The following is a 23,824-nucleotide window of genomic DNA, read 5'->3' as shown; positions in this document are numbered from 1 at the left end:
TTTTTTCTTTTTTGGGGGATGGCTAAAAGTGCGACGGAGCGGGATAAAAGGTCTCACCGTTGAATAATGGCGACATCAAGTTTAAACGGTGTTAATCTGTGGGATTGGGGCTAATGCGGATTGCGCCTCCATTTGAGGAGCGCCGCTCGAGCTCACAAGGCCTTTAAGCAGCTCAATGTGTTGTCACTAGTTGATTAAGTGCACTACAACAAGATGACAGGATTACCCCGACACAAACACACGGTGCCACGCTGAGTGTGTCTGAGTGTGTGTGCGTGTACATGTGCGTGTGTGTGTGTGTGTGTGTGTGTGTGTGTGTGTGTGTGTGTGTGTGTTAGGTCATTTATCACATATATACGCCCTAATAACCTTGTACAGTTTTTTTTCAGTTCATTTTCTGCATGTGCTGGACAAAAATGTCGATGCAACACTTTTATTTCTGTTCCCATCTTTCACGAGCTCAAGATTTTTTTCTATGTACGCAAAAGGCTTTTTTTTTTTTGTTCCTCAAATATTGTTCAGTCATCTGTTGAAATTTGTGTTCGCGTGCAAAAGAAAAGGTGTCAATAAACTCGATGGCGGCATTTGTAGTCGTAAAATGGGAAAGCAGCGTATGGGTGGGCCTTCATCGGTCACCCGCGTTTGACTGACAGGTCATGGCCGAGCGGAGGCGGCGATATGGCCGCCGTCATTTCTTTGCAATAATCTCGCTTTTGTGGCGCACCAGATAATGGCCGCAATTACATTCAGGCCATTTGGTGTCCGTCACCTCCGGGATGCTCGGAAAATCCAGACAAAAAAAAAAGAAAGGAGGACAGATTAGGTTTTATTTTCTTTTACGAGTATCTTTATCTCGTCTTTCAGTGTGACCTTGTTATATGTTGAGCATGGACGTCATGGATGTTCATGCTCAGATTTTTTTTTTTTTTTTGCAGACCATTCAACCTGAATGACAGTTTCGCATGCTTTTGTTTTGTTGTACATTCGATCCGACTGCAACAGATTCAAAACCGCAAGGGCAGATTTTATAACTGGGGTTGTTTTTTTTTTGAACGTACATTTTTACAGAGAAAAGAAAAACTTTCATCATAAATTAAGTCTTCTATTCTTATATATTTATTTGTTGTCAATATTATTTTTTTGCGTGTGTTATTTCATGACGAGAAGCCTTTTGAAGACAAATTTTTTTTTTCTGAGTTGGATTTTGCTGGAATCACAGATTTGTGTTGTTTGACAAAAAGTATGATTTTTGTGGAAGAGTATTTTTTTTCACATTTTAATGTGTTTATATGTTGTTAATATCTGGTTTTATTTTCTCGGTATTTTTAAATGTTTTGTACATTTTCTTTTCGTTTTACAGCAGTGTTAGCAATATTTAAATTATTATCTTATATTTTCAATATTTTTTCTGATCATATTCGGATTTCATGAAAAATATTTAAATATTTATAAATATCTTAAAAGTTACATTTGGTGGGCAAGGGAGCAATTTTTATATTTTTTATGAATATTTTGAGTCCTCGACCGCTGAACTATCCTTGTGGGCCAACACGGAATTTTCGTTTTTTTAAGCAGTGGATAAGCGCTGCGTGAAAGTCCAAACAGGGACAAGGGTGCAAATTCATCCGAGGGCTGACGAGGTTTGGGAGCGCACCTGTCGGGGATATTCCTCGACTGACTGCCTGAGTTTGAGGCAAACTTTCCCTCTTTCTTCCTCACAGGGGAGCGCCACTTCTGTAGCCGCTGTAGCCGCCGCCGCCGTCGAAACCGCACGGGAGACGCCCGCGCGGGATGGGAATAAAAAGAGGAGCAACGGCTTCCATTAAGGAATTCCGATTTTCCCTCGCCGCGCTTTTTGATCTGGCGCCAGAAGAACATTTATGCTGATGAAACGCATCAATAAAGTTGCTCAATTATCCCCGCTTGGAGAAGTTCCAGACAAGACGGGCACAATCGCAGTGAGTGCCTCGCAAACGGGAAGATTTAAGGGATGCGGCCGGGTGCCGCCTCTCCTCCTGCTTCCGCGCACGTCGTGCGCCTTTTGGCGACCGCAACTTTCTTGGCCGTGACCGTTTCAATGGAAACCACGCTGGGATGTACGAACCGCATAACAAGATCAACATGTGTGTTTAGCTTTTTCTTTGCCACGCGTTTTTTCAGAGTCCCATCCAAAAACTCAGCAATGCTTTGAGACTCAAATTGAAGTTTCAACATGTCACTTCACCGACGGATCTAATCTCCACCCCAAACCATTCACTGACCTTCTTTCTGCCTCAACCCCGAACACGACAACATCACCAAAATTTAAGTATTATTGAAAATATCGGGGGGGGCTCGGTGGTGGTCTGTGTTCAACTGAGTGCTTTGAACTAAAAGTGACTGACGACTTCTTCCGATAATTAGTGGCGCGTCACATCGCTCCTTATAAATCGCATCAGTGTTGATGCAGAAAATGGCAAGATCCAAGTCAAACAGTCCCACCCCAAAAGCGATCAGACGAGTTCAAACTTTTCTTTCTTTCTTCTCCTTATCAGCTCGACAAAGCTAATTAAAAAAAAAAAAAAAAAAACATCCCGACATGCTTTTGACATTTATGGAAGAACACAAAGAGCGGTGGAACGCCATCTTATCGGCGTATCGTCGCCATCAACTTGCAGATCGCGTCGGCTCAACCCAAACATGAACAAAAAGAAAAAAAAAAGAAGAAATCAAGTCAAAGAGAAGCTTAGATCATTATTTAGTCATCTCAACTTATTGTGACTTATTGCGTACGGCCGTATTTTATGTAGAATGAGTGATTTATGCTTGTAACACATTTGAATGCTCTCGCCAGACATTGTTTAAAAATAGTAAACAGCACATTTTGGAGGAAAAAAGGTAGATTTTAGCAAATATAAAAATTGTACACACGCTGGTTAAAATTTCCGGTTATTTTGAAATTAAAAGAAATAAATAAATAAAAAGTCCGGAAAAAAAGCCGACTAGAACAGCTGAACTTGATTTGGGGTCGATCAGAAGCAATTTAAGGGATGGCAGCTGTGCGCTGGCTGCCTTTTAACGTGCGTTTGAATGTGATTGGTTCATTCTCAACTCCGCCACATCCCCAATTGTCAAAGGGTGTGCATACTTCTGTAACCCTTTCGGATATTCATTTTAACTTCCCCTCTAGAAATGTTTGGTTTTTCAATTGAGGGTTAACATGTCAAATTGATAGCGGAAAACATTTTGACCTAAAACCTGATGAGATTTGACTTTTGGTGGTCTGCTAAAGGACGGGGAAACTCTTAATGACGAGCCTCAGTCTAATTTTTTTGTTTTAAAGCCCGCCGGGTTCAAGCGTGACCCGTTTTGAAGGAAAAGTGGCAACGGGCAACACACTCACCACATAGCAGGGCTCACAGTAGGCCTTTTTGTCGACGGCGTAGAAGGGTTTGCCGCGCAGCTTGCCGTTGCAGGTCATGCACACAAAGCAGTCCACGTGGAAGACCTGGTCCATGGCCGTGCAGCCGGTGCCCTCGCCCACCACGTTCTCACCGCAGCTGGAGCAGCGCCCTGGGGGAGAAGAGGGGGGGGGGAGGAATGCCTTTCAAGTCACACGCAGATCTGCAGTAAATATCATGCTCGCGCCATAAATGCAATGGAAAGCCGAGTAAGTAATTTTCACGGAATTCTCATGGGACGGACGGAAGTGTGAGACTTAATACCCGACACTTCTCGAAGTTCCTTGTGCTGAAAACTACATGTGGTATTGTGTTAAAAAAAAAAAAAAGAGTTGAGGGGATTTTAAGATTTTTTTTTTTGTAAATTTGGTGATTTAAAAAAATATTTTCAAGATAAAAGAACTTGTATTTCAGATTTTTTTTCCCATTAAAAAGGTGTATGTATGTGTGTGTGTATGTGTGTGTGTGTGTGTGTGTGTGTGTGTGTGTATATATATATACAATATATAGCAAAGAATTATTTTAAAAGGATATTGGATTTTTGAAAGAATTTTATTTTGGAGAAAGAAGAAAAACATTTTTGAAAAACGTTTCGAGAAAAATAGGGGGGAAAAACATGTATTTTGAGAAATAAGTCTGTCTTCAATTTTACAGTTATGTATTGAACATTTTTTCTTTCTTTAAGATTTGTGTTTTTAAAAAAAGTCGGAAATTCTTTTTTAGCTGGTGCATTTTGAGGAAAAAAAGTCAAAATCATACAAACCCCCCACCATAAACAAGTTACGTACTGTTTTTTTTCCCCCAGAAGAAAATGTTGTCCACTGCAGTAACGTTGTCCCTGAAAGGGTTAAGTCAGAATTTTTGCAATTTTTCAAAAATATTTTTGAAAAAAGTTATACACTTTTAAGCAAAAAAGGTGATTTAATTATTTTTAGGGAGCGAGAAAAAAAAAGTAAAAATGCACTTTTGACAAAAAAGTCTTAATTTTACAACAAACTCACTGTGAGACATTTTACGGCATACTTTTAAGAAAAACGGTAGATTTTAATTATTTGAGACAACAAATGTATTTTTATCATTTAAAAAAAAAAACGTTTTTTGAGAAAAAAAAAAGATCTGTTTCTAATCGGGTCAATGACTTGAAAATCAGCACAACTGGATGGACGAACAGCCACGATTGCTCACGCGACCGCTTCCCTTGACTTAAATTCCCGTCTCGAAAGAAAGTTGACTTCCCGCGTGTGCGCGCCTTCAATGTAATCCCACCAAGAAAAGCAACAAAAGAGAAGAAAGTGTCGGCGCGATAAAACAAACTTTTTAAAAGGGGTCACGAGCTCCGAGATAGGATTGCCAAGCGAAATCGCCCAAACGCGCACTGGTGTGGCATTTGGATATCTTTAATTGCGTCGGCGATATCTTTAATTGGTTTTAAGATGTCCTCCACTCAATGCCACTTATCTGCGCGGCCAATTAATGCCACTGTCAATTTCATTAGCGCTATCTTACCATAATAGCCTTGAAAGAGATATCAGAGAATAGGGTTATTTTTTGACACATCTGACGAGCGATGCCATCTGCGACGGCACATTTCAATTCATTCCGCTCGCTTTTCATTTTGGGGGCGATTTGATGGATGATTGGCAGCCGTTGAGCGCGTTAGCGTTTTGGAGCGCTATCTGATTGTTTGATTGTCGTGACATTTGGCAGGGAGCGACGCGAACCCCTTGGTGACTGTTGCGCATTCTCATCTCCGATTGAGTCATTGATCGGATTATCAAAGCGAGCTAGTAGTCAAGTTTTTTTTTTTTCTTTCGAATGTTAGCTGTGGCGAAGGAAAAAATAAAGGCGAGATTTATACAACATGCTTGCAGCTTTTGATTCCTAAGTGGCATTTTTTTTTTTTGGTTGGCGTAAAAGCCAAGAAATAAATTTCGGACTCAAATTACGACAAGCGTAGAACAAAATTTTCAAAAACGTGATTTGGAAAATACTTGACACGTATGTGAAAAGTGATCCGATTAAAAACGTATAAGAACGTGTCTACACGTGTCATTTACAGGATATCAACACCACCTTGACAGCAACAGATACGACCCAAAGTCCCCATTTGATTAAAAAAAAAAAAAAAAAAAAGATAAAATAAAAAATGGATAACATTTTATATTGACTGGCATGTTGTCATGCATGATCATCCAATGATTCTCACAATTCAAAAGCTCCCGCCGTGCCTCAATTACGCCACCGATACCGATTGTGCGGAACAGGAGGCACATTAAACAAAGGAGCCAAGGCTCGTCTCGGGGGAACACGTGGGCGTCGGCGGAATCACGAGAGGGGTAATCACTTCACACAGGGCGTGTGTGTGTGTGTGTGTGTGTGTGTGTGTGTGTGTGTGTGTGTGTGTGTGTGTGTGTGTGTGTGTGTGTGTGTGTGTAGGCATGGTGCGTGTCGATGGAGCCTGTTCGCAGCTGGGGATCACAGGCCATCTCCGGTGAGCTGATGGGAATGCCAAACAGCGAGCAGGAAACTTCGTGGAAATACTCACGCCGTTCCCACCCCCAACCCCCCCCCTTTTTTTTTAAATAATCAAAAATGAAAGAAAAAAATATCTGTTTATTGTGTCACAGGTGACCAAATTGTTGTATTTTATTAATGATGAGGAAAAAAAGCAGTGTTTTTTTTTAAACTAGAAATTGGTTTTTATTCGCTCCTGAAAACATTTCCATTTTCTTCATAGAGTGAAATTCTTCTTGCAAGAATTTCACTTTTTTTTTTTTTTTGCTTCAATGTGGCACAATATTGGCTCCTCAAAATTGACAAGATTAAAAAAAAAAAAAATAGAAAAAAAATTGACCTTGCAATATACGGTATATATTTGTTTTGCCAGTGACAAAATTCTCTCTTTTCATTCATGAAAATGAGGAAAGTCGTAGACTTTTTTTTTCCCCCATGAGCTACAAAATTTTCAAATATTTAAACCTGAAAAACAAAATTTCGGAATATATTTTTAAAATTCAAAACTTTTTTTTCCAATTGATAAATTTTGCAAATTTTTCTGCTCCAAAGTGAAGTTTTCTCCAGAACCATGTGCTTCAATTTTTTTCACCCCATTAGAGTGAGACTTTAGCAAGCATCAAACTTTTCCGCAGCTTCGTATGATCACGACACAAACGGCTCGACGCCGAGATCTGTTTCACCTCAATAATTCGCAGCCGCCAGACCCGACGTGATCGTTCTCGTCGAATCATACAACGCCGAGCCCTGCCACGATCCACCCTGACGGACGGACGGCGACCAAACTCAACTACTTTCCAACCATCGGTGGCGGGCCCATCAAGGAATCATGAAAGAAGGCCCGAGCTGTCCCGAGCGTCTCGCAGAATAGAACGGGAGAGCCTTAATGTCTCCACTTCAAATGTTTCCTGTACAAGCAATGCAAGTGTGACGGGGAGGGCGGGAGCTTCATTTACACTTGACTCGCGCTCTCTTTGCTTTCATTCTCGCCGCCTCAGAAGTGCCTCTTCTGTGCCTCTTCTGTGCCAAAGTCAAAAAAGAAGAAAAGAAGAGGAGAAAACCTTTTTTTTTCTTTTTTTTGCGCACGTTCCCCGCGAGCCGCCTGGCGATGCTTAGACAATTTAATTGGATAAAAGGCAAAGATTAAAGAGACCCCGACTCCGGGCCATTAATAATTGATTTCTAATGTATCGGCAATGACAGTGAGATGGCCTTGTTTGGAGACGGGTGTGGAGGGCTGTCGAGTGGCACGAAAACCTTTTTGTGTGTGTTTTTTCACACACACACACACACACACACACACACACACACACACACACACACACACACACACACACACACACACACACAAAAGCGCAAACTCTCACCCGCACATACACGCAAACACACAAAGCGATATCAAGGCGGTGAGGGAGCACACGCTCGCGCCTCAATTTGATCTTACATCCTCGCAAATCAAAGACACGGCGTGTAAAGGAAAAAAAAAAAAGGCGAGAGCGTTCACACGCATGCAACTTTTTTTTTTTTCTTCTGGGAGAGGAAAAACTTTATTTGCCGCCACTTGTGTGGAAATGAAGAACGGCATTCTCGCTGGCGCAACCGTTGCGAGCTCCCCGAGGCCAGGCAGACAACGTCTGCAGCCAAGCTAACGAAAGAACCAGCGGAATACGACTGCCAACTACCCCCCAAACTAAATCACGATTCCAACAAAAACGACGCAAGTCAACAGTGACCAAAACTAATCCCCAAATGCCATTTTTTGTCATGTCGGAGGCTGCAATTTGGACACCCCTGCTCTGATCTGTCCCGAGGTGTGACTGTGAGTGCAAAAGGTTGTTTTTTTTCTACGTGTGCTCTGCGTTTGCAGCAAAAAAAAAAAAAAAATCGGCAAATCCAAAACTTGCCCGGCCGATTCATTGGTTGGGCCCTACTCATGACAGATCGAAGTAACCAACCACCACAACAAACAACCAACCGACCGCATGAGTCATCAACAACCTAACTCGCCAATCAACCACCCAAATAGATCCGCAAATGAAGCATCTCTTTACATTCGTGACTCGGGCTCCAGTCTTTAAACGAGGCATCCCAGTCACGGCGACGCCATTGCAACGCAGCCTCATTTTCCCGTTTGACGTCCAACGTCGGTTCACGCGGTCGCCTCAAAGCGGCACGGCCCTCTCCTAACCCCGCCTTTAATCTCATTCGCGGCGTCGGCAAACAGCAGGCCAACCCCGCGCCGCTCGTGATTAGCACACGTTCCGTCGGGGGCTCGCGGTCGGGCGCCAAGTGTGGCTTACATGTTTGAGGAGCAGGTCAGCGTGGAGTCAAGGCAGGGAACAGGTGACTTTATGTATGTGTGTGGAGCATGTGTGCGTGCGTGCGTGTGTGAGTGTGTGTTGAGCAACTGATTTTTCCCCGTGTGTGCTTGCGTGCGTGAGCATGCAGATGTCTGCACACTCCCGAGGTCAAACACTCGCTCACAAATGAAATCTAGCAACAACGTGAGCGCCCGGCAGCCTGGCATGCGCTCGCACGCCAGCTGATCTTGCAAGCCTGACTGGAGCTGTCTCAACGAGGCAGGAGCGCCGGCGAGCGCCCCTGCCCGAGGGGGGAGACGATGGGGGGGAGGGAAAGTGGAGGCGGTCACCTCGCGTGAACCGCTGCCAGAGAAAAAGAGAGAGAGAGAGAGAGAGAGAGAGAGAGAGAGAGAGAGAGAGAGAGAGCGAGGAAGAAGCGCAGGCTTTGGTCGCCGAGAAAAGCGAAGGGAAGACGAGAGAAGCGCTGGCACACGGCGGCGCGGAGACTAGAAAGCAGAGCTGATGCCGCCGAGTACGTCGTCAGGACCAGGGAGAGGCAAAAGGGGCGGGGAAGGTTTTTGTCCCACATCAAAACAAAGTAAATCACATTTTCTTGATTTTTTTTTCCCAAAAAAGTTAAAAAAAAAGATTTTTGAAGTTGTATTGGTTAGTTGTGAAGCTACCGGTTCCCATAATGACTGCAAATGAATTCATTGATCTGCACCGTACTAAGAAACTCAGTAAATGACTCTCAACACCGACCCAACCAAGTAACAATCCCCATTCAACAAGACCCTGATACTGTCTGTCTACTTCCTGGTTCGAGCGGCATACGGAAGGATCATGTGCGGCCATTCTCTGCTTTCGTGTGGCCTTTTTGCGGTCAAACACGCACGCGCTTGCACTGCGTCCTAATCCAGTGGAGGTGGTAGTAGACTGATGCCGGGCTTAAGCGGAGAGCTGCCCTGTCACCAGACTGATGGCCCCTGTTGCCCCCCGGCTGCTGGGTGACCTCCTTCCAGCCGCACCATAATAATGTGCATGCGCCCACACACACACACACACACACACACACACATACACGCGCACGGCGTGACAAAGAGGCAATGCTGTGATTGAGGAAATCCTTAAATAGGAGTCAAAAAAAGAGGAAACAACTAAAGGGTCTGTAAGCAGATTAAAGGCAGAGGAAGATTTGGAGGCAAAAAGCTAAAAATGATCCCATAGAGAGTCCACCCTTCCCCCCCAAAAACATGAAGCAACTTATGATTTATTATCTCTGTGGTTATGTGTCTGTGTGACATCTGTATTTTGGGACTGTCGTATTTGGATTTTGGAAGTGTGTTCACTCTGGTGAAATTTTATGTTTGGTAGGATTAAATTCAGCCCCAAAAGACATTTTCACTTGTGAATTTGGTGGGCATGCTTATCATAGCAATTGGGAATTTCTCCATTGCAAGACTAATAAAGGTTTTCGTATCTTATCTTATGAGTAGACCCACAAAAAAAAAAAAAAAACCTCCAAAAAAGTCTCAAGAAGTCATACCTGCCAATACACAGGAAAAACAGATCAATCAACTTCTGGGGCTGAATTTTCAAAATGATCAGGTTATCCGTTTTGTACTGCGAGCCATTAAATTTTGCGGCCACGCTGCAACCAGACGCAGTGGATGAAAACGCAACATTTTATCAATCCAGCTTTCCAAAAGAGCTGGATCAAATTTGGTATAGCAACCGCAAAATTTCTCGGACAAGTTTGCCTTGGAAGAACCCCTCAAAATGGCCAAGCCGAGCATAAAATGGCCACTTTTAAGCAAATTAGCAGACTTCCTGAGGCTTATCAATGAAAAAAAAAAGTAGTCATTTCTAAAAGAATGCAATGGTTGGAGACGGTGGATGCGAAATGTGATTGTGCGTTGATGGGGGTGCGCGGGGTTTATCTTTTAAGCTTCGTCTGACACCCCTATCTCCTTGTTCTGACAAGCCAGGCGAGACCTAAAAGCCAACTCCCGACAGGCTGCTGAGGGCGACCTGCATCAGATGAGCTACTGTCTAAAGAAGGGCTCTATTAATACCTTCGCCAAATAAGACGGAAAAGCAAAACTTCCGCCTGACCCAATTACCTGAGCTGATCCGCCGTCCGGAGTCTTCCAAGATTCCTTATCAACATTTAATGCGAAGTGCCTCATGAATTCCGTCGCCTCTTCCGACTGACATTTCCAGGAAAAACGGCAAAAGGTTACCCACTTTTTCCACACTTGTGTTCGACTCTACTTATTAAAAAAAATCAAATAAATCACAGGGGAAGCTCACAAATCTTACCAGAGAGTAAGTTTCTGTCAATATTGATCAGGCATGATTAAAATGTTTGATTCTATACGGTAAAAAGTAATCAAGGAGAACACCTAATGACCTAAACCGACCAGCAAGCCACCAAACGAGCCAAACGAACAGCCTGAGTACCTAAACAACCAACAACCTAACCAACTAACTCAAGATTGTCAACACATGCGATGACAAATCTCAGCCGATATTCCATACATAAAGACGAGACGAAGGAATTGTCATTCCCGCTTTCAAACAAAACCCAAAGGCAAAAAAGAAATAAAACACCATCATCACTAATTGTAAATAATGCAGAGCCACTCATCCCTTTTTCAATTATTCAGCTTTTTGTCCTGGTTTTTGCTTGACAGCCACGTAGCGACGACAACATAACGTACAAATGCCGGGGAATTTGTACAGCCGCTGCTGCATCTTATTAGATTTGCCTGCACGCTACGCACACGCGCACGCACGCTACGCACATGCACAGCGTGTACACCTACGCGGCAGCTAAGTGGATTAAACATGACGGATGATGACATTTGCACAAGAGGCTCCTTCAGATTACTCCAATCTAATCTAAGATTCGAAATCAAAGATGCGAACATTCTTTTTATTTATTTATTTTTTTTTGCCATGTGCTTTTATTTTGAGGTTTTTCCAGATCAAGATGACCGCTTGACCCCGCTCGTGCAACGCAGACCAGGCCAATTGCAATGCGGCACCGGACAGAGGTCTGACGGGTTCCCAGTAACCATCCATCCATTTTCCGATCCGCTTTTATCCTCACAAGGGTCACGTGGGGTGTTGGAACCTATCCCAGCTGTCTTCGGGCAGTAGGCGGGGCACCCTGAATGGGTTGCCAGCCAATTGCAGGGCACACAGAGACGAACAACCATCCGCGCTCACACTCACACATAGGGACAATTTCGAGTGTTCCATGAACTTGCCACGCATGATTTTGGGAATGTGGGAGGAAACCGTAATACCCGGAGAAAACCCACGCAGGCACAGGGAGAACATGCAAACGCCACACAGGAAGGCCGGAGCCGGGATCGAACCCACAACCTCTGCACTGTGAGGTCGACGCGCTAACCACTCATCCGCCGGGCCGCCTCCCCAGTAACTATTCATTAAATTCATTTTTGCAATGGTTTTGTCCGCCCCCACCCCCACCGAAAAATATAGATATATATTATTTAGCTAAGCTAAGAAAAGGATATTGGTCATATTAATTCATGCTTCATTTGCATTTATTTCAGCGCAAGCCTCACTTATAAGACCAATACATTGAAGGATGACGAATCTCACGTTGTTGTAGAGATGTGTAATTCCCTCCGAATGGGAAGAGGACCCGGAATTAAAAATAATCGCAAACACAAAATTGAGAGTGGGTGGGGGAGGGATGAGATGATTTTGCAAAATCATTCAGTGATAATTTATCGTTATTAGGAGAGTTATAGAGTACAGTGAGCGAGGCTTTTTAACTCTGCCTTGAAGGATCTCTCATGGAAAGGCCGACAACTTTAATTCAATTCAACGAAGCCCCGGTGGACCAATGAGACGGCGCCGTTTGAACTTCATCAAAGACCCTGGCGATAGCCGGTGGAACTTTGCTTGGGAAAGACAACGATTGGGTCCAGATCGCGGCCCTACTTTGATTAATCTGGTTAATTACTGGCCCCAGGGTCTCGGCGACCGCGAGCCCCCTTGTCAGAACCCCCTGCCCCCACCCCACTCCCGCACCGACCCCCACAACCCACATTCGCACTCTTAAAACAAAAGTGTGCAGAGGCGTATGCGCTATTACATTCTTTGTAATTACAAAAGTCTCATGCTCTGGGACAGACTTCGGAAGGCATGGCAGACTTAAGTGATGGATCTTAAGGTTGCCGTGGTGACCGTGTGTCGGGAGGAGGGAGGGTGTTGGTGGGGTGCGGGGGCTTGTTAGCGGGGGGCTCTCTGCGGACGGCCAACCGACTCTGCTAATGAGTTCCCGCACTCACCTCAGCCAGGCCTTAATCTTTTCACGATCCTGGTTTGCAGGGGTTCATTAAGCCTGAGATGGAGCGGAGCGGGTATCGCGGCGAGTGATCAAACTTTGTCGTCGCCGATGATGAAAATGCAATTTTGTGTCAAAAATGTTTGATTCGTACATGAGGTCTAAACTCTACATCTCTAAAACAAGATGGTCGCTAATGGTTAAAATGGTTCTAAAATGTCCACTTGTGACCCAAATACAAGACTTCCGCCGTGGCTTTGGGCATGGCTTCTTGAGACTTTTTTTGCGAGTGTACTCATAATAGAGATGGCTCCTAAATTTTAGGTTGCCAGGAGAAACCATCAACGTTTTCAAAATCATTCGCGTTTCCTGTTTTTATAGACCCCCTCATGATAGAGCTAGCTATAAATTTCATCTTGTCAAAGGAAACCGTCTTTGGGGAGCTCGATTTTTTTTTTTTAATTGTGGCGTTAGCGCCCAAAACAACATTGCTGAGCTGTACCTCCTACAGCAAAGCAATGCCAAACGGCCACCTCGGCTCACATGCGACCCATCCGTCAACTCACATGTGCGCACGCCACCCGAAAAGAAAAAAAAAAAAAAAATTGAGGCCAGCGAGGCTTTGAGGGTCATTTCTCTGCTGCGCTTCGGCCAGGCAGGCAATTAAGGTCTTCATCATCATAGCCTCTCTAAGCAGAAGCAGTTTAAATACATGTCCCCGCCAGCGCTAATATCATAATACACCTACACGCCACCAGCGCTGCCAGCCATCTAATGGGCACGTGAGGCGACGGCAGCCTACCCGCCTCTGCCGCACCACCCCCGAGGGGGATTAAAGGCTCCAGAGGGGAGAGAGGGCGGGAAAATATCAGCCACGTATAAATGCGGAGAATCCTCCTTCAATCCCCGAAAGAGTATTAACGTTTAATCCTGGCAGTTATATTTTTATTTATGAAAGCGAGAGCTAAATTAATTATCAAACACCTCACAGCAAAATGTAAAAAAAAAATAAATAAATAAATAAATTAAAAAAAAAAAAAAATCATGTGCAATAGAAAATAACTAATCATCTATATTTATTTAAAAAAAAAAAAAGAAAAGAAAGTCCACGCGGCATGCAAATGTGGTCATGTCATCTAATTCCAGCAGATCATTCCTTGTAAATTATTCACGATATTCATGAAAATCGAAATAAATCGAATGACAATAAATAATCTACAGAGTTAACAGAAAGTTAATTCATACGCCATGTAAACGTGTAATTCAATGTATGCAATGCAATGCACTGCTTTTTCTCATAACAAAAGCCATCTTGCACAATTGAAATCAGCAAAATGACTGGAAATAATCCACAGAGTAAAAAAAAAAAAAAAATCATGTGGGCGTGTCATAAAATTAACCTATGTGAAAGTTCCTTGCAATTTGATCATGGTCACGGCAACCTTGCACAATAGAAAGCAACAAATTAAATATTTTTTTAAAAGTCCAGGTCACACCCAGGCGAATGTACCCGTGTCATAAAATTCATCTAATCTAACCGTTCTTTACCAGTTAATCATGAAAACAGCCCCCTTGGCATAATAGAAATGAACAGAATAGCGAGAAATAAACTAGTGAGCCAAATAAAAATGTGCTTGTGTCATAAAATTACATTAATGCAAACCGCCACCTTGCATAGAAACCAATAAAACTGAAACTAATACACAGAGTAAAAAAAAAAAAAAAAATCCACTGATGTCATGTGCGCTTTCATTGCAAGTCAGTCGTGATAACGGCGATCGCCACAGAAAGAAACGAAACCACTCCAAATAATCTACAATGTTTAAAAAAAAAAACAACAACAACTATACACTTACCAAAGTATTCATCAGATGGAGGGTGGTCCATGTCAAAGAGCATCTTTTTGGTCAGGCGCTCCAGCTCGTCCTCGGGGTGGGCGGCGGGGGGTCCGACGCCTCCTGCGCCGCCGGTCTGAAGGAAACACAAACAAACAGGAAGTTGAGAGGGAAAAAAAAAAAAAAAAAAAGCAATCAAGAAAAAGCGCTGAGTCATGAAATAACAGTCCTGACGTGCTTTGATTTCCACGTGGCCGCTGAGCATCACCTGTGGTCTGTTTTTGGTTGCGGGAGAGCATAATTGAAAAGGCTGGAATTAATGCGCGCACGCACACACACACACACACACACACACACACACACACACACACACACACACACACACACACACACACACACACAACGTTCATGAAGCGCTGCCTGAAGGTCAAAGTCAGCGAGTGCGATTTGCATGCGGGCCGGTACTGGTGTTGGTGCGTCAACCCCCCTACCCCCCCAAACCCCTCACGAGAGAGCTGACCCTGGATCAGGCCCCGGCGGTGCGATACAAGGAGGTCGCTCACGTCCTGCCGTGGAACAAAGGATGACCCTGACTCATCCTTGTGTTGGGCCAAAAAACAAGAATACCAAAAAAAAAAAAAAAATCTCGAGTTCTTTTATTTTGTCAGGACGTAGTCACACGAGGCAATCTGTGCGGTGCTTAAACTTGTGCTATCACCTTGCACAATGGAAATAAACAGAGCGACCAGCACTAAACCAGATAACATCCAAATACTGTCATTTTTTGTTCCTTGCCGTTTTAGAGTACAGTAGAACCTCGGTTTTCGTGAATAATCCGTTCCATAATGTAGGACGAAAGTTTAAGATCCCCATTTCCATCTGACATTTTCACCCAAGGCTTATCTTGTGCCGTCACACGGTGTCCTTTATGCGGCGTTGCTCAACTGGAGTCTTTTCAAATTTTTTTTTACTCCCCCCCTCCCCATTCTTTACATTTCTGACCTTCGCCGCGCAGATCTTTACGCCGCCTTTGATTTTCAATAACGCACCGTGGCTTGACGTCTGTCGTGACCTTTGAGTTGTTCCTTCTAATTGAGACGTTTGGGAGCGGCGGGAAGGTTCCGACCCGAGTCAATCCCAGATCAGACCTGTCGATGCAAATTGAGCGGAAGCTCTTTTGCTCTTCTAACGACGACGACGTGCAAAAGCACCACACCTCGTTTTATGTGTCTAAGTCTTGGGGTAGTTAACATTTGGCCCAAGGCCAACTCATAGCATGATGTTAGCACGCTGGCTATCAAGCTGACAACAATGTAGCGTTATATGGATATTGATCATGTGATGTTAGGAAATTAGATTTGATGTAGACCAACTAAGAAGTGTGAAAATATTAATCTGACCACGCCTAGTCAATTATTCATAAAAACACTGAATAACTACTGTAGCATCTGTGACTTAGAGCGTGCATGGCTCAGCCGGGCCGGGTGAGTGACGTGGGCGTCATGAACGGGAAGATAGAGTTGTCTGGCAGTTAGCTGTGTTGGTGATCATAGGCGGGAAATTTTGGACATTATCAGTCTTTTACAAACTCTTTTCTCCCGGCTCGCCACCACCACGGCAAATTATTTCCACACGGAGTGGGGCATGTGACTGCAGTTCCGCCAAAAATGAGATTTGCTTTGTCCATTTTTTTTTTTTTTTTATTACTGATTATTCGAGCGTTACGATGAATCACCGCAGCCCTATCGTACGTCATGACACCATTGTCCAGCGTTTGTGAGAGTCCACATCGGGCATTTTGTAAATATAATACAGAGTTGAAGGAAGATAAAATGGAGCGCGTCGACTTAACCTCAGAGGAAGTGGATCTCAGGACCTGTTCAGGCCTTTGGTCTTAGGTTTTGAATGGCACAGTAAGATCTTACGCAGTTAATCTGAGCCGCACATCAAACGCGCGGCGGAAAAATGCAGCGATTACCCCAAACAGACTTTTTGACTTGAAGCTGGGTTTATATACCTGATCTGCTCGTTTGACAGCCCGCAGCGATGCGGTGGCAGAGTTTAAAGCGCCTTGTTAGGCTTCTCCTTTGTGACAGCACCCCAGACTTTTTCACTTGAATAAAAAAGAAATTGCTTTGCCGCCACACGCTTTTGTGATGCCGCCGCACTTACCGACGAGCGTTTTTTTTCCCTTCCCTTGCACGGCGACAATAGAAACCATCGATGCTCTTTTTTTTTTTTTTTGACTTCCATCTGTCTCAATGCAATCATTTGTTTGCCTCGGCCCCTCGGGACTCAAACTTTCATTTAGGTGTGTGCTTTAAAAGCAGCAGACATTCTTTTCTCCCGTGTGCATGATGAGACACAATGGATGGCAGGCAGCCAGAGAATCCAAACTTTGTCACCGGGATTCACAAATACGCAATTAAGAAAACTCAAATATTTACAGTTTAGCTTCGACAAACTGCTTGCAAAATCTCGACGGCAATTTAGCCTTTCCACAACTCCTCAAAATGATCCTGTTGACTTGTTGGGTGTAGACATACGTGCCAAATGGCATCTCGTTAAGAGGATGTCTCTTCAGGGGCTGAATTATCAAACTTGGGTAACTCGAGATTCCTGTAACGGCCGCCCCTCCAAAGATTTAAAAGAGCCCTATCCTGCTATGTTGGGCATAGAGCTACAAAAAAATGGGAGCCACGTGTAGCACCCTGAGATGTTCCAAAAAGTCAGAAGAAGCCAATCTATCTGAAACATTTTGCAATTAAATGCCAATCTGTCTCATATACAAGTTTCAAATCTGGAAGCACAAAATCTTCCTCTTTGAAGGACCCCTTGAAAAAAAACAAATGGAGTCTAAGATGCTTCTTGTGAGCTTAGCAGGTTGCTATGAAACCAAAAGAAACAAACACGGCTGCGTTTGTGTGCGCCTGTGTGTGCTCTCCAACATGAAGACATTTGTTTTGTTTTTGTTAGGGGCGACAAACCCGTGCCTTTTGCAAGCCGCCGCTTGAGTGACATTGGAGACGACGGCTCTCAAATGTCAGTCGACGACTGACGACGTCTGTCAAGTGGCACGAAGCGCCGCTGATGGGAAGGCGACACGACCTCCCCGTGTCCCGCCCGCCATCGAGGCACCTTGCAGCTTCCGATGAACGTCCAAATACAGTACATCATACTATCCATCTCAACTAAAATGGAATTAGATGCAGGTCATTCCAGACTTGGAGGAAAATTTTCTACATACACGAAAAGACAGAATAATTCATGCGCTTGTGTAAATAATAATTGTCCTGAGACAAAATATAACAGTAGCTGTAGTAAAACGGAATCCTAAATGAGACCAAATAGCTAAATATTTGTGTTTCTGAACATACTGTATTTGTAACCCAATACACTGTACGGTACTAAAACCATTTAAGTATTTAGAGGGAAGGGGGGGGGGGCGAATGACTGACAAATAATCACTCCATAATGCATGCGACTATAGTTACATTCTGGGGAGTTAAATCTTGCTGTTTGCCAAAAAGCCAGAGGAAGTAGCATAACTGGGGCAGCTATGCCACTCCATACCTTCATCCAATCTGTTTAGTTCCTTGACATGATGTGGAGACAGCATCTCGAATCATGATTGTGGCCAGCAGACGCCAACATGTGGTCGCTACATGCTACACATGTTGTGCGCTTCCACGCTTATACAGTATGGGAAATTTGCTTCATCATGTTCCTCCGCCAGCTGCATGTTTTATCTTTTTTTTTTTGGATGCACTAACATGTATTTGCATAATCCCGTTTGACGAATTTCCTGATTGCCAATATGATGCATTATCATTTTATTAATATTACATTTTCTTTTTTTCTTCCTGAGGAAGCCTGGCAGCCCAAGGCCACCTTCCGCCTTGTGAGGAGGAGCACATAAGTCTAAATGTTCTCCAAACAAAATAGGTCATTCTCTTTCAGCTCCAATTAAATGCTGAGGGGTGCAGAGGGGGGAGGAGGGGGAGGGAGAAAATATAGAAATATAACTCTAGAGCAGCTGTGTACCATAATTAAAAATTAAGGCTCAAGCCATAACCGCCGCGTGTTCCCGTGCAGACGGGATTCCCGCAAAGAGACAACATGTAATGTATGCGAGCCAGCGAGAGGAAATGGCTTTCTTTTTCTTTTTACGTTTGTAAGATTGTGCGTGAGTACAAAAGTAGGTCATGTGTTTGGAAGTGACACATGCGCCTGCAAACAGATATTTGAAAATCTGTTGAGTGCAGAGAGGGGCCGCCACCAGCAATCTGGAGGGGCGGAAAAAAAAAAAAAAAAGAATTAAAAAGGCAAAAAACATAACAACAACTGACGGGTTGGTTGTTGGGACAAGAGGTGAACTTATTTGACGTCTCTTTAGCATGAGGAGTTAATGATATTATAAGTTTGTCAAAAATATATTCATTTAATATAGTTTTGTATTTATTTTGGAGCTTTTAAGTGGACATACTAGCGATTCTTGCACCTTTCTAGTAATGTTGCTGAATCAAAATGTTGGCTTTATTCAAAAAAATATTTAAGAAAAAAAGGGGGAGGTTTTGTATACACACTGAGCAAAACTTTTGCTTTTGCTTCCATTTTTCCATGCGGTGAACTCAAAAACTTTTCAAAGCAGGCATAATTTCTGTCAAATATTCCTCCCAAATGTAACTCCGTGTTCGTGAGCGCCTCTCCTTTGCCAAGATTCGACGGCACAATTATTGCACATTATATTCCAGCATATCATAAGACATGAAGACACTTAATAATTAATATGCAGTAGGGAAAATATAGTCACTTTAAAAATGAAAAAAAAAAGTTTTAATTTGCCCATTGCTGTTAATTTTAACCTCCATTCGCTATAGTGACTTTCAAAATATTTTGACCTCACGTCGTGAAACAAAGCAACCAAAATATGACAAACTCTGTCTTGCCACATTATCAACAGCGCTAAGACACTGAAGAATATGAGAACGTGATCTAATTTTAGCCAGGAGGGGCCGCCGTTTCTGTTAAGTGGCAGCCACGACTGCCCCCAAATGACATACGAACAAAATAAGCAGTGAGAATAATAACATACACACTATACACAGACGTCGGGTATGTGGCTTGCAGAAGAACAGCGGAAGGTATTTTCCACTGAGCTGCGTTCCCGACGGCAGCTATCGATCGAGGTCGTTATTTAGCGCCCGCGCCGTTTGTCTGGGAGCGGACGAGTGAGCGCTCGCTTATTTACGAGCGTGCGTGTGACATACTGATCTGACCATCGACCGAATCAACTCGGCTCTTTTACTTTCACAGAGAGGCCAGCGAGAGCTCAGATGGACCGCGAATGAACGGGTCGGTCGCAGGAATGTTACGGAGTGACCGCGTGTCAAAATCGGAGGAAAAAAGTGACGATTGTGGGGAAAAATGCAAAGACACAGTTAACACCGACGTACACAGAATGAAATTTATGTGTTGCATATGCAAGCAAAGTTTTGTATCTCACTGGAACATAACACGGGATGCACACAACATTGTGGAGCGAGAGCCCTGTGAAAACATCCCAGGAAGTCAAGTTCGGAGATAAAATACTCCGAATTTCAAAGTCAGTCATCTGCATGATAATATAGGATCGTTTTGATTTTTACGGCCTGACTGAATAATTGGTTGGCTGATTTAATGGGCTGAAATTCGCTCATTTAAAATCTCCAAAAATCTGGGGGAAAAAAATCTGATTTTGGCAGTTATTCTCGACACAATCCAACATAATAAGAAGTTGACATTCAATGACATCCCAACACACAAACAAACAAACAAACAAGTTGTTTAAATACATTGGATTGTCCATTTTTTGATCATTTAAAAAAAAAATTTAATGATGAGATCAACGCCAAAATTCTGATTATGGAAAGACTGCTATTATTCAGATCTTTATTATAGTAGGCATTTCGGAAGCAAAAATGATATTATTTTAGTCGAATTTCTTTCAGTTTATCAGTGGATTAATCAGACATTGCAAATTGATTCTGCCTCAAAAAAAAAAAAAAAAAAAAATCATCCTTTTTTTTTTTAATGGCGTTTAATCCTATTATTTGGCATTCATGTCTGGTTAGGACGAAACAAAATGTTTCTAGCTACACTTATTATTTCCTAAAATTCCTCACTTGAATTTCCCCCCAAACTTTCCAGAAACTGTCCACCCTTTTGCAACTTTTAACAGCGGGCAAGATGGCTGACCTTCTGGCGGACATCGGCCGCCGGTTGGGATTGAGAAATAATCCGTTGCTGTCAAAACCGCCGTCACTCAAGCTCAGCCGGCAATAACACGAGTCGTCATCCCGCTTAGCCTTTGCGTTCCCATTTCGTGGAGCGATGGAGATTCATGGAAATTGCTGGTTTATTTTTGAAGCGGGGATGGAGGAAAAAAAAAAAAGAAGTTACGATTTGGGTTGCATGAGTTGGAGTTGAACGTGTCATAACCTTCTGTGACTACTCATCTTTTAATGAAGACATCCATCAAAGGGCATCCCGATAGCCCGTCACTCAATCAAGCTAATGGACGGACTTCTTTAGTGCGGCTTTAATCTAAAACGGCATTTAAAGAGACGGCGGCGTTCAATTCAAACCGCCGTTTGCCAAGGTTACCGACGAGTCACCGCATGATTAGTGAGCAAATGTTTTCATCACGCTGAAAATTTTAATTATCGGCCGGACCGTATTTAGCAGATCGGAGACGAGTTGTCAAAGAGGAAGAGAGAAGGCGAGAAGCGCACAAGAAAATAAAGCAGACGATGAAGACGATATGGTCCTTTGAAACATGACGGGTGGATTTTATTGTCATTTTTGTTTTGTTCAGTTTTGTGTGTAAGATGAAAACACTGAATTATTTTTTCCTGACTTATCAATTGTATCCATCATTTTCTTGTATTTGTCTTATTTTTTTTCTATTATTCCTAGATTTTTGGTCTTATTGTATCACTTTTGGTTGGTGCAATTTCACATTTTGTCATCATATCATTGCTGTAATTGTATTTTTAAAAAATATTTTAGGATTCTGTAATGTCTTGTGCTGTATATATGTTTTTTTGTTCATCAATTGTTTTTCCATTGTGTATTTTCCATCATGTTTTTGCTGTAATAGTTGCAGTATTTGTTTTCTAAATGTTAACCAATATTTTTCCCGAATAGTTTTGAATTTGTGGCATCAATTTTGCACTACTGTCGACTTATTTTTTTTGTATTTCTTTGAGGATCTGCATATTTTAGATTGAATATTTGACTATTTTTGTCTGTTATTATTAGCGTTATTCTCCATTACATCCCTCGTATTTGTCTTTAAGTTTCTTAAATTTATTTTAAACTTTGACTTTGCATTTTTGCTGTAGTTGTTACTTTATTATATTATTACATATAATTCTAAACGCTAGCATAAATGCTAACGTGTCCGTCTTTCTTCTCACCATTTTATGATTTATTTTTGGAATGCTACAATTACTAATGGAAGTAATTTATCTTATTTTGACACTTGATATTATAAGTATAGACAGTATATATTACAATGATTCGTTCGACTTTCAATCTTATGGGGCGAACACCTAGCATCCTTGACGGAAGTAACTAACAAAACAGAAAGACCTTAGAGAGTGAGGTCTAAATATATCCAACACACTCATTTGCTTTTTACTGCATTTAATGAATTCTTTCCTTTTCTTTTATGTGGCATCAAAGGCAAACAAACGCACTAAACGTCACCTTTTGTGTTTTGGCGCCAAACTGGGACGTCGGCCGAGCGAGCTTTCAAGTAAAAAAAAAAAAAAAAAAATGTAGATTTTCTCGTCTTTTGAACAAATATAATTAGGCTGGCGCGTCTAATTTGTGTTTAGTAAAACACGTACGGTCCTTGATGAACGTCTCCCGCAGGACGCCGTCCGCGCTTTGTACGTGAACGAGAATCCTTGAATTAAAGGAGAACTCCAGGGCCTTCCACTTTCCAGAGATGTTGTTCACATTACAACAAGTCTGTCTCTGTGGCATTGGACTACACTGTACTTGACAATTCTCAGCACACAGACGCAAGGTACTATTAAAAGCTCTGTTGGCACTGGTCTACATGCTGCAAAGCAAGTTGGTTTTTAATAAAATAAAAAAATGCAAAATTGATAAGGGACTGCATGTTTTTACCTTTCTAATTTATACTATGCATAGATACATTCTCTCTCTCTCTCATATATATATATATATATATATATGGATGGATGGATGGATGGACCCATGTTAGTTTGCAACAGGACTGTAAATGATAACAATATAAAGTACCGTATAGCAAATAAAGTACCGTATTTTCGGCACTATAAGGCGCTTCGATGAATGGCCTATTTTAAAACTGGTTTCATATCCAGGGCGCACATCATTATAAAGCACATGGAATAGAAGCTACAATAGTGGCTGCGGTTGCACTTTGCATCCACTAGATGGAGCTACGCTAAAGGGAATACAATACAATACAGATTTCTTTATAGAGAGCTTTCACAACCACTGCAGCTGTAACAAATCGCTTTACAGAACATTTCAAATACATCCACGAAATCAGAATATTGATCCATATTATAAGGCGCGTGGGATTATAAGGCGCACAGTCGGCTTTTGAGAAAATGTAATGCTTTTAGGTGAGCCTTATAGTGTGGAAAATATGGTATCATACGAACTTGAATAAGCAGCGTTTAGCGTGTCAAGCAAGATGCCGTTTTTTTAGATTTGCTGAAAAGAAAATGTATTGACTCATTTTTTTCACCATTTTTTAAAAATGTAATTTAATTTGAATTGCAGTCTAACAGCAACTTTGCGCATTTCTAACTCCACCATTTCACCACACAACTTTGTGCGAAGAGAAACAAATTTGGGAGGTCAACATCAACTAACGGAGTTCAAAAGCTCAACAGAGCTTCTCCATTTGTACGCGTCGTAACGCCAAAGAGAAACACATCTCCACCTGACAATAAATCAAGTGCAAATCTTTTAATTTCTGCACGAACGCTACAACCAATCCCAGCGAGGGAGGCAGGGATGAAGAAAACGCCGCCGCTGGTAAAAACAAAAAAAAAATTCTTGCGAGACAAATTGATTCAGATGGCGAAGAGCCCCCAACGGACGCCATCTTTGAAAAATTTATAAAGGTTAAAACAACAGTTGATTCTGTGCATCGCAATCAAAGGCTGCAAGCGCCTCCCCTGTCGCATTACCATGCAAGTAAATATTGTATATGCATGCACACACATACACAAAAAAATGTGTGTGAACACCAGGTTGGAAGACAAATTCCTCATAACACACACACACACACACACACACACACACACACACACACACACACACACACACACACACACACACACACACACACAACCACAC

At 42.5% G+C, this 23,824-nt stretch overlaps 1 protein-coding gene across 7 annotated transcripts in view; it reads right to left on the bottom strand.

The window, feature by feature from the left end:
* lpp (LIM domain containing preferred translocation partner in lipoma) overlaps nt 1-23,824 on the bottom strand; it is a 93,373-nt gene that overhangs the window by 12,951 nt on the left and 56,598 nt on the right. For all 7 annotated transcript variants that reach the window (XM_019897198.1, XM_019897202.1, XM_019897201.1 and 4 more), the window contains exons 7-8: nt 14,438-14,552; nt 3,383-3,552 (exon numbers count right to left, since the gene is read on the bottom strand). In XM_019897198.1, coding sequence (XP_019752757.1) covers nt 3,383-3,552; nt 14,438-14,552 — 285 coding nt within the window. The remainder of the gene's footprint in view (nt 1-3,382; nt 3,553-14,437; nt 14,553-23,824) is intronic.

This window comes from Hippocampus comes, unplaced genomic scaffold, assembly GCF_001891065.2.
Source record: "Hippocampus comes isolate QL1 unplaced genomic scaffold, H_comes_QL1_v1.1 scaffold22, whole genome shotgun sequence".
Classification (NCBI taxonomy): domain Eukaryota; kingdom Metazoa; phylum Chordata; class Actinopteri; order Syngnathiformes; family Syngnathidae; genus Hippocampus; species Hippocampus comes.
The sequence above is the reverse complement of the archived record's forward strand: the minus strand, read 5'-3'. Positions and strand labels throughout refer to the sequence as shown.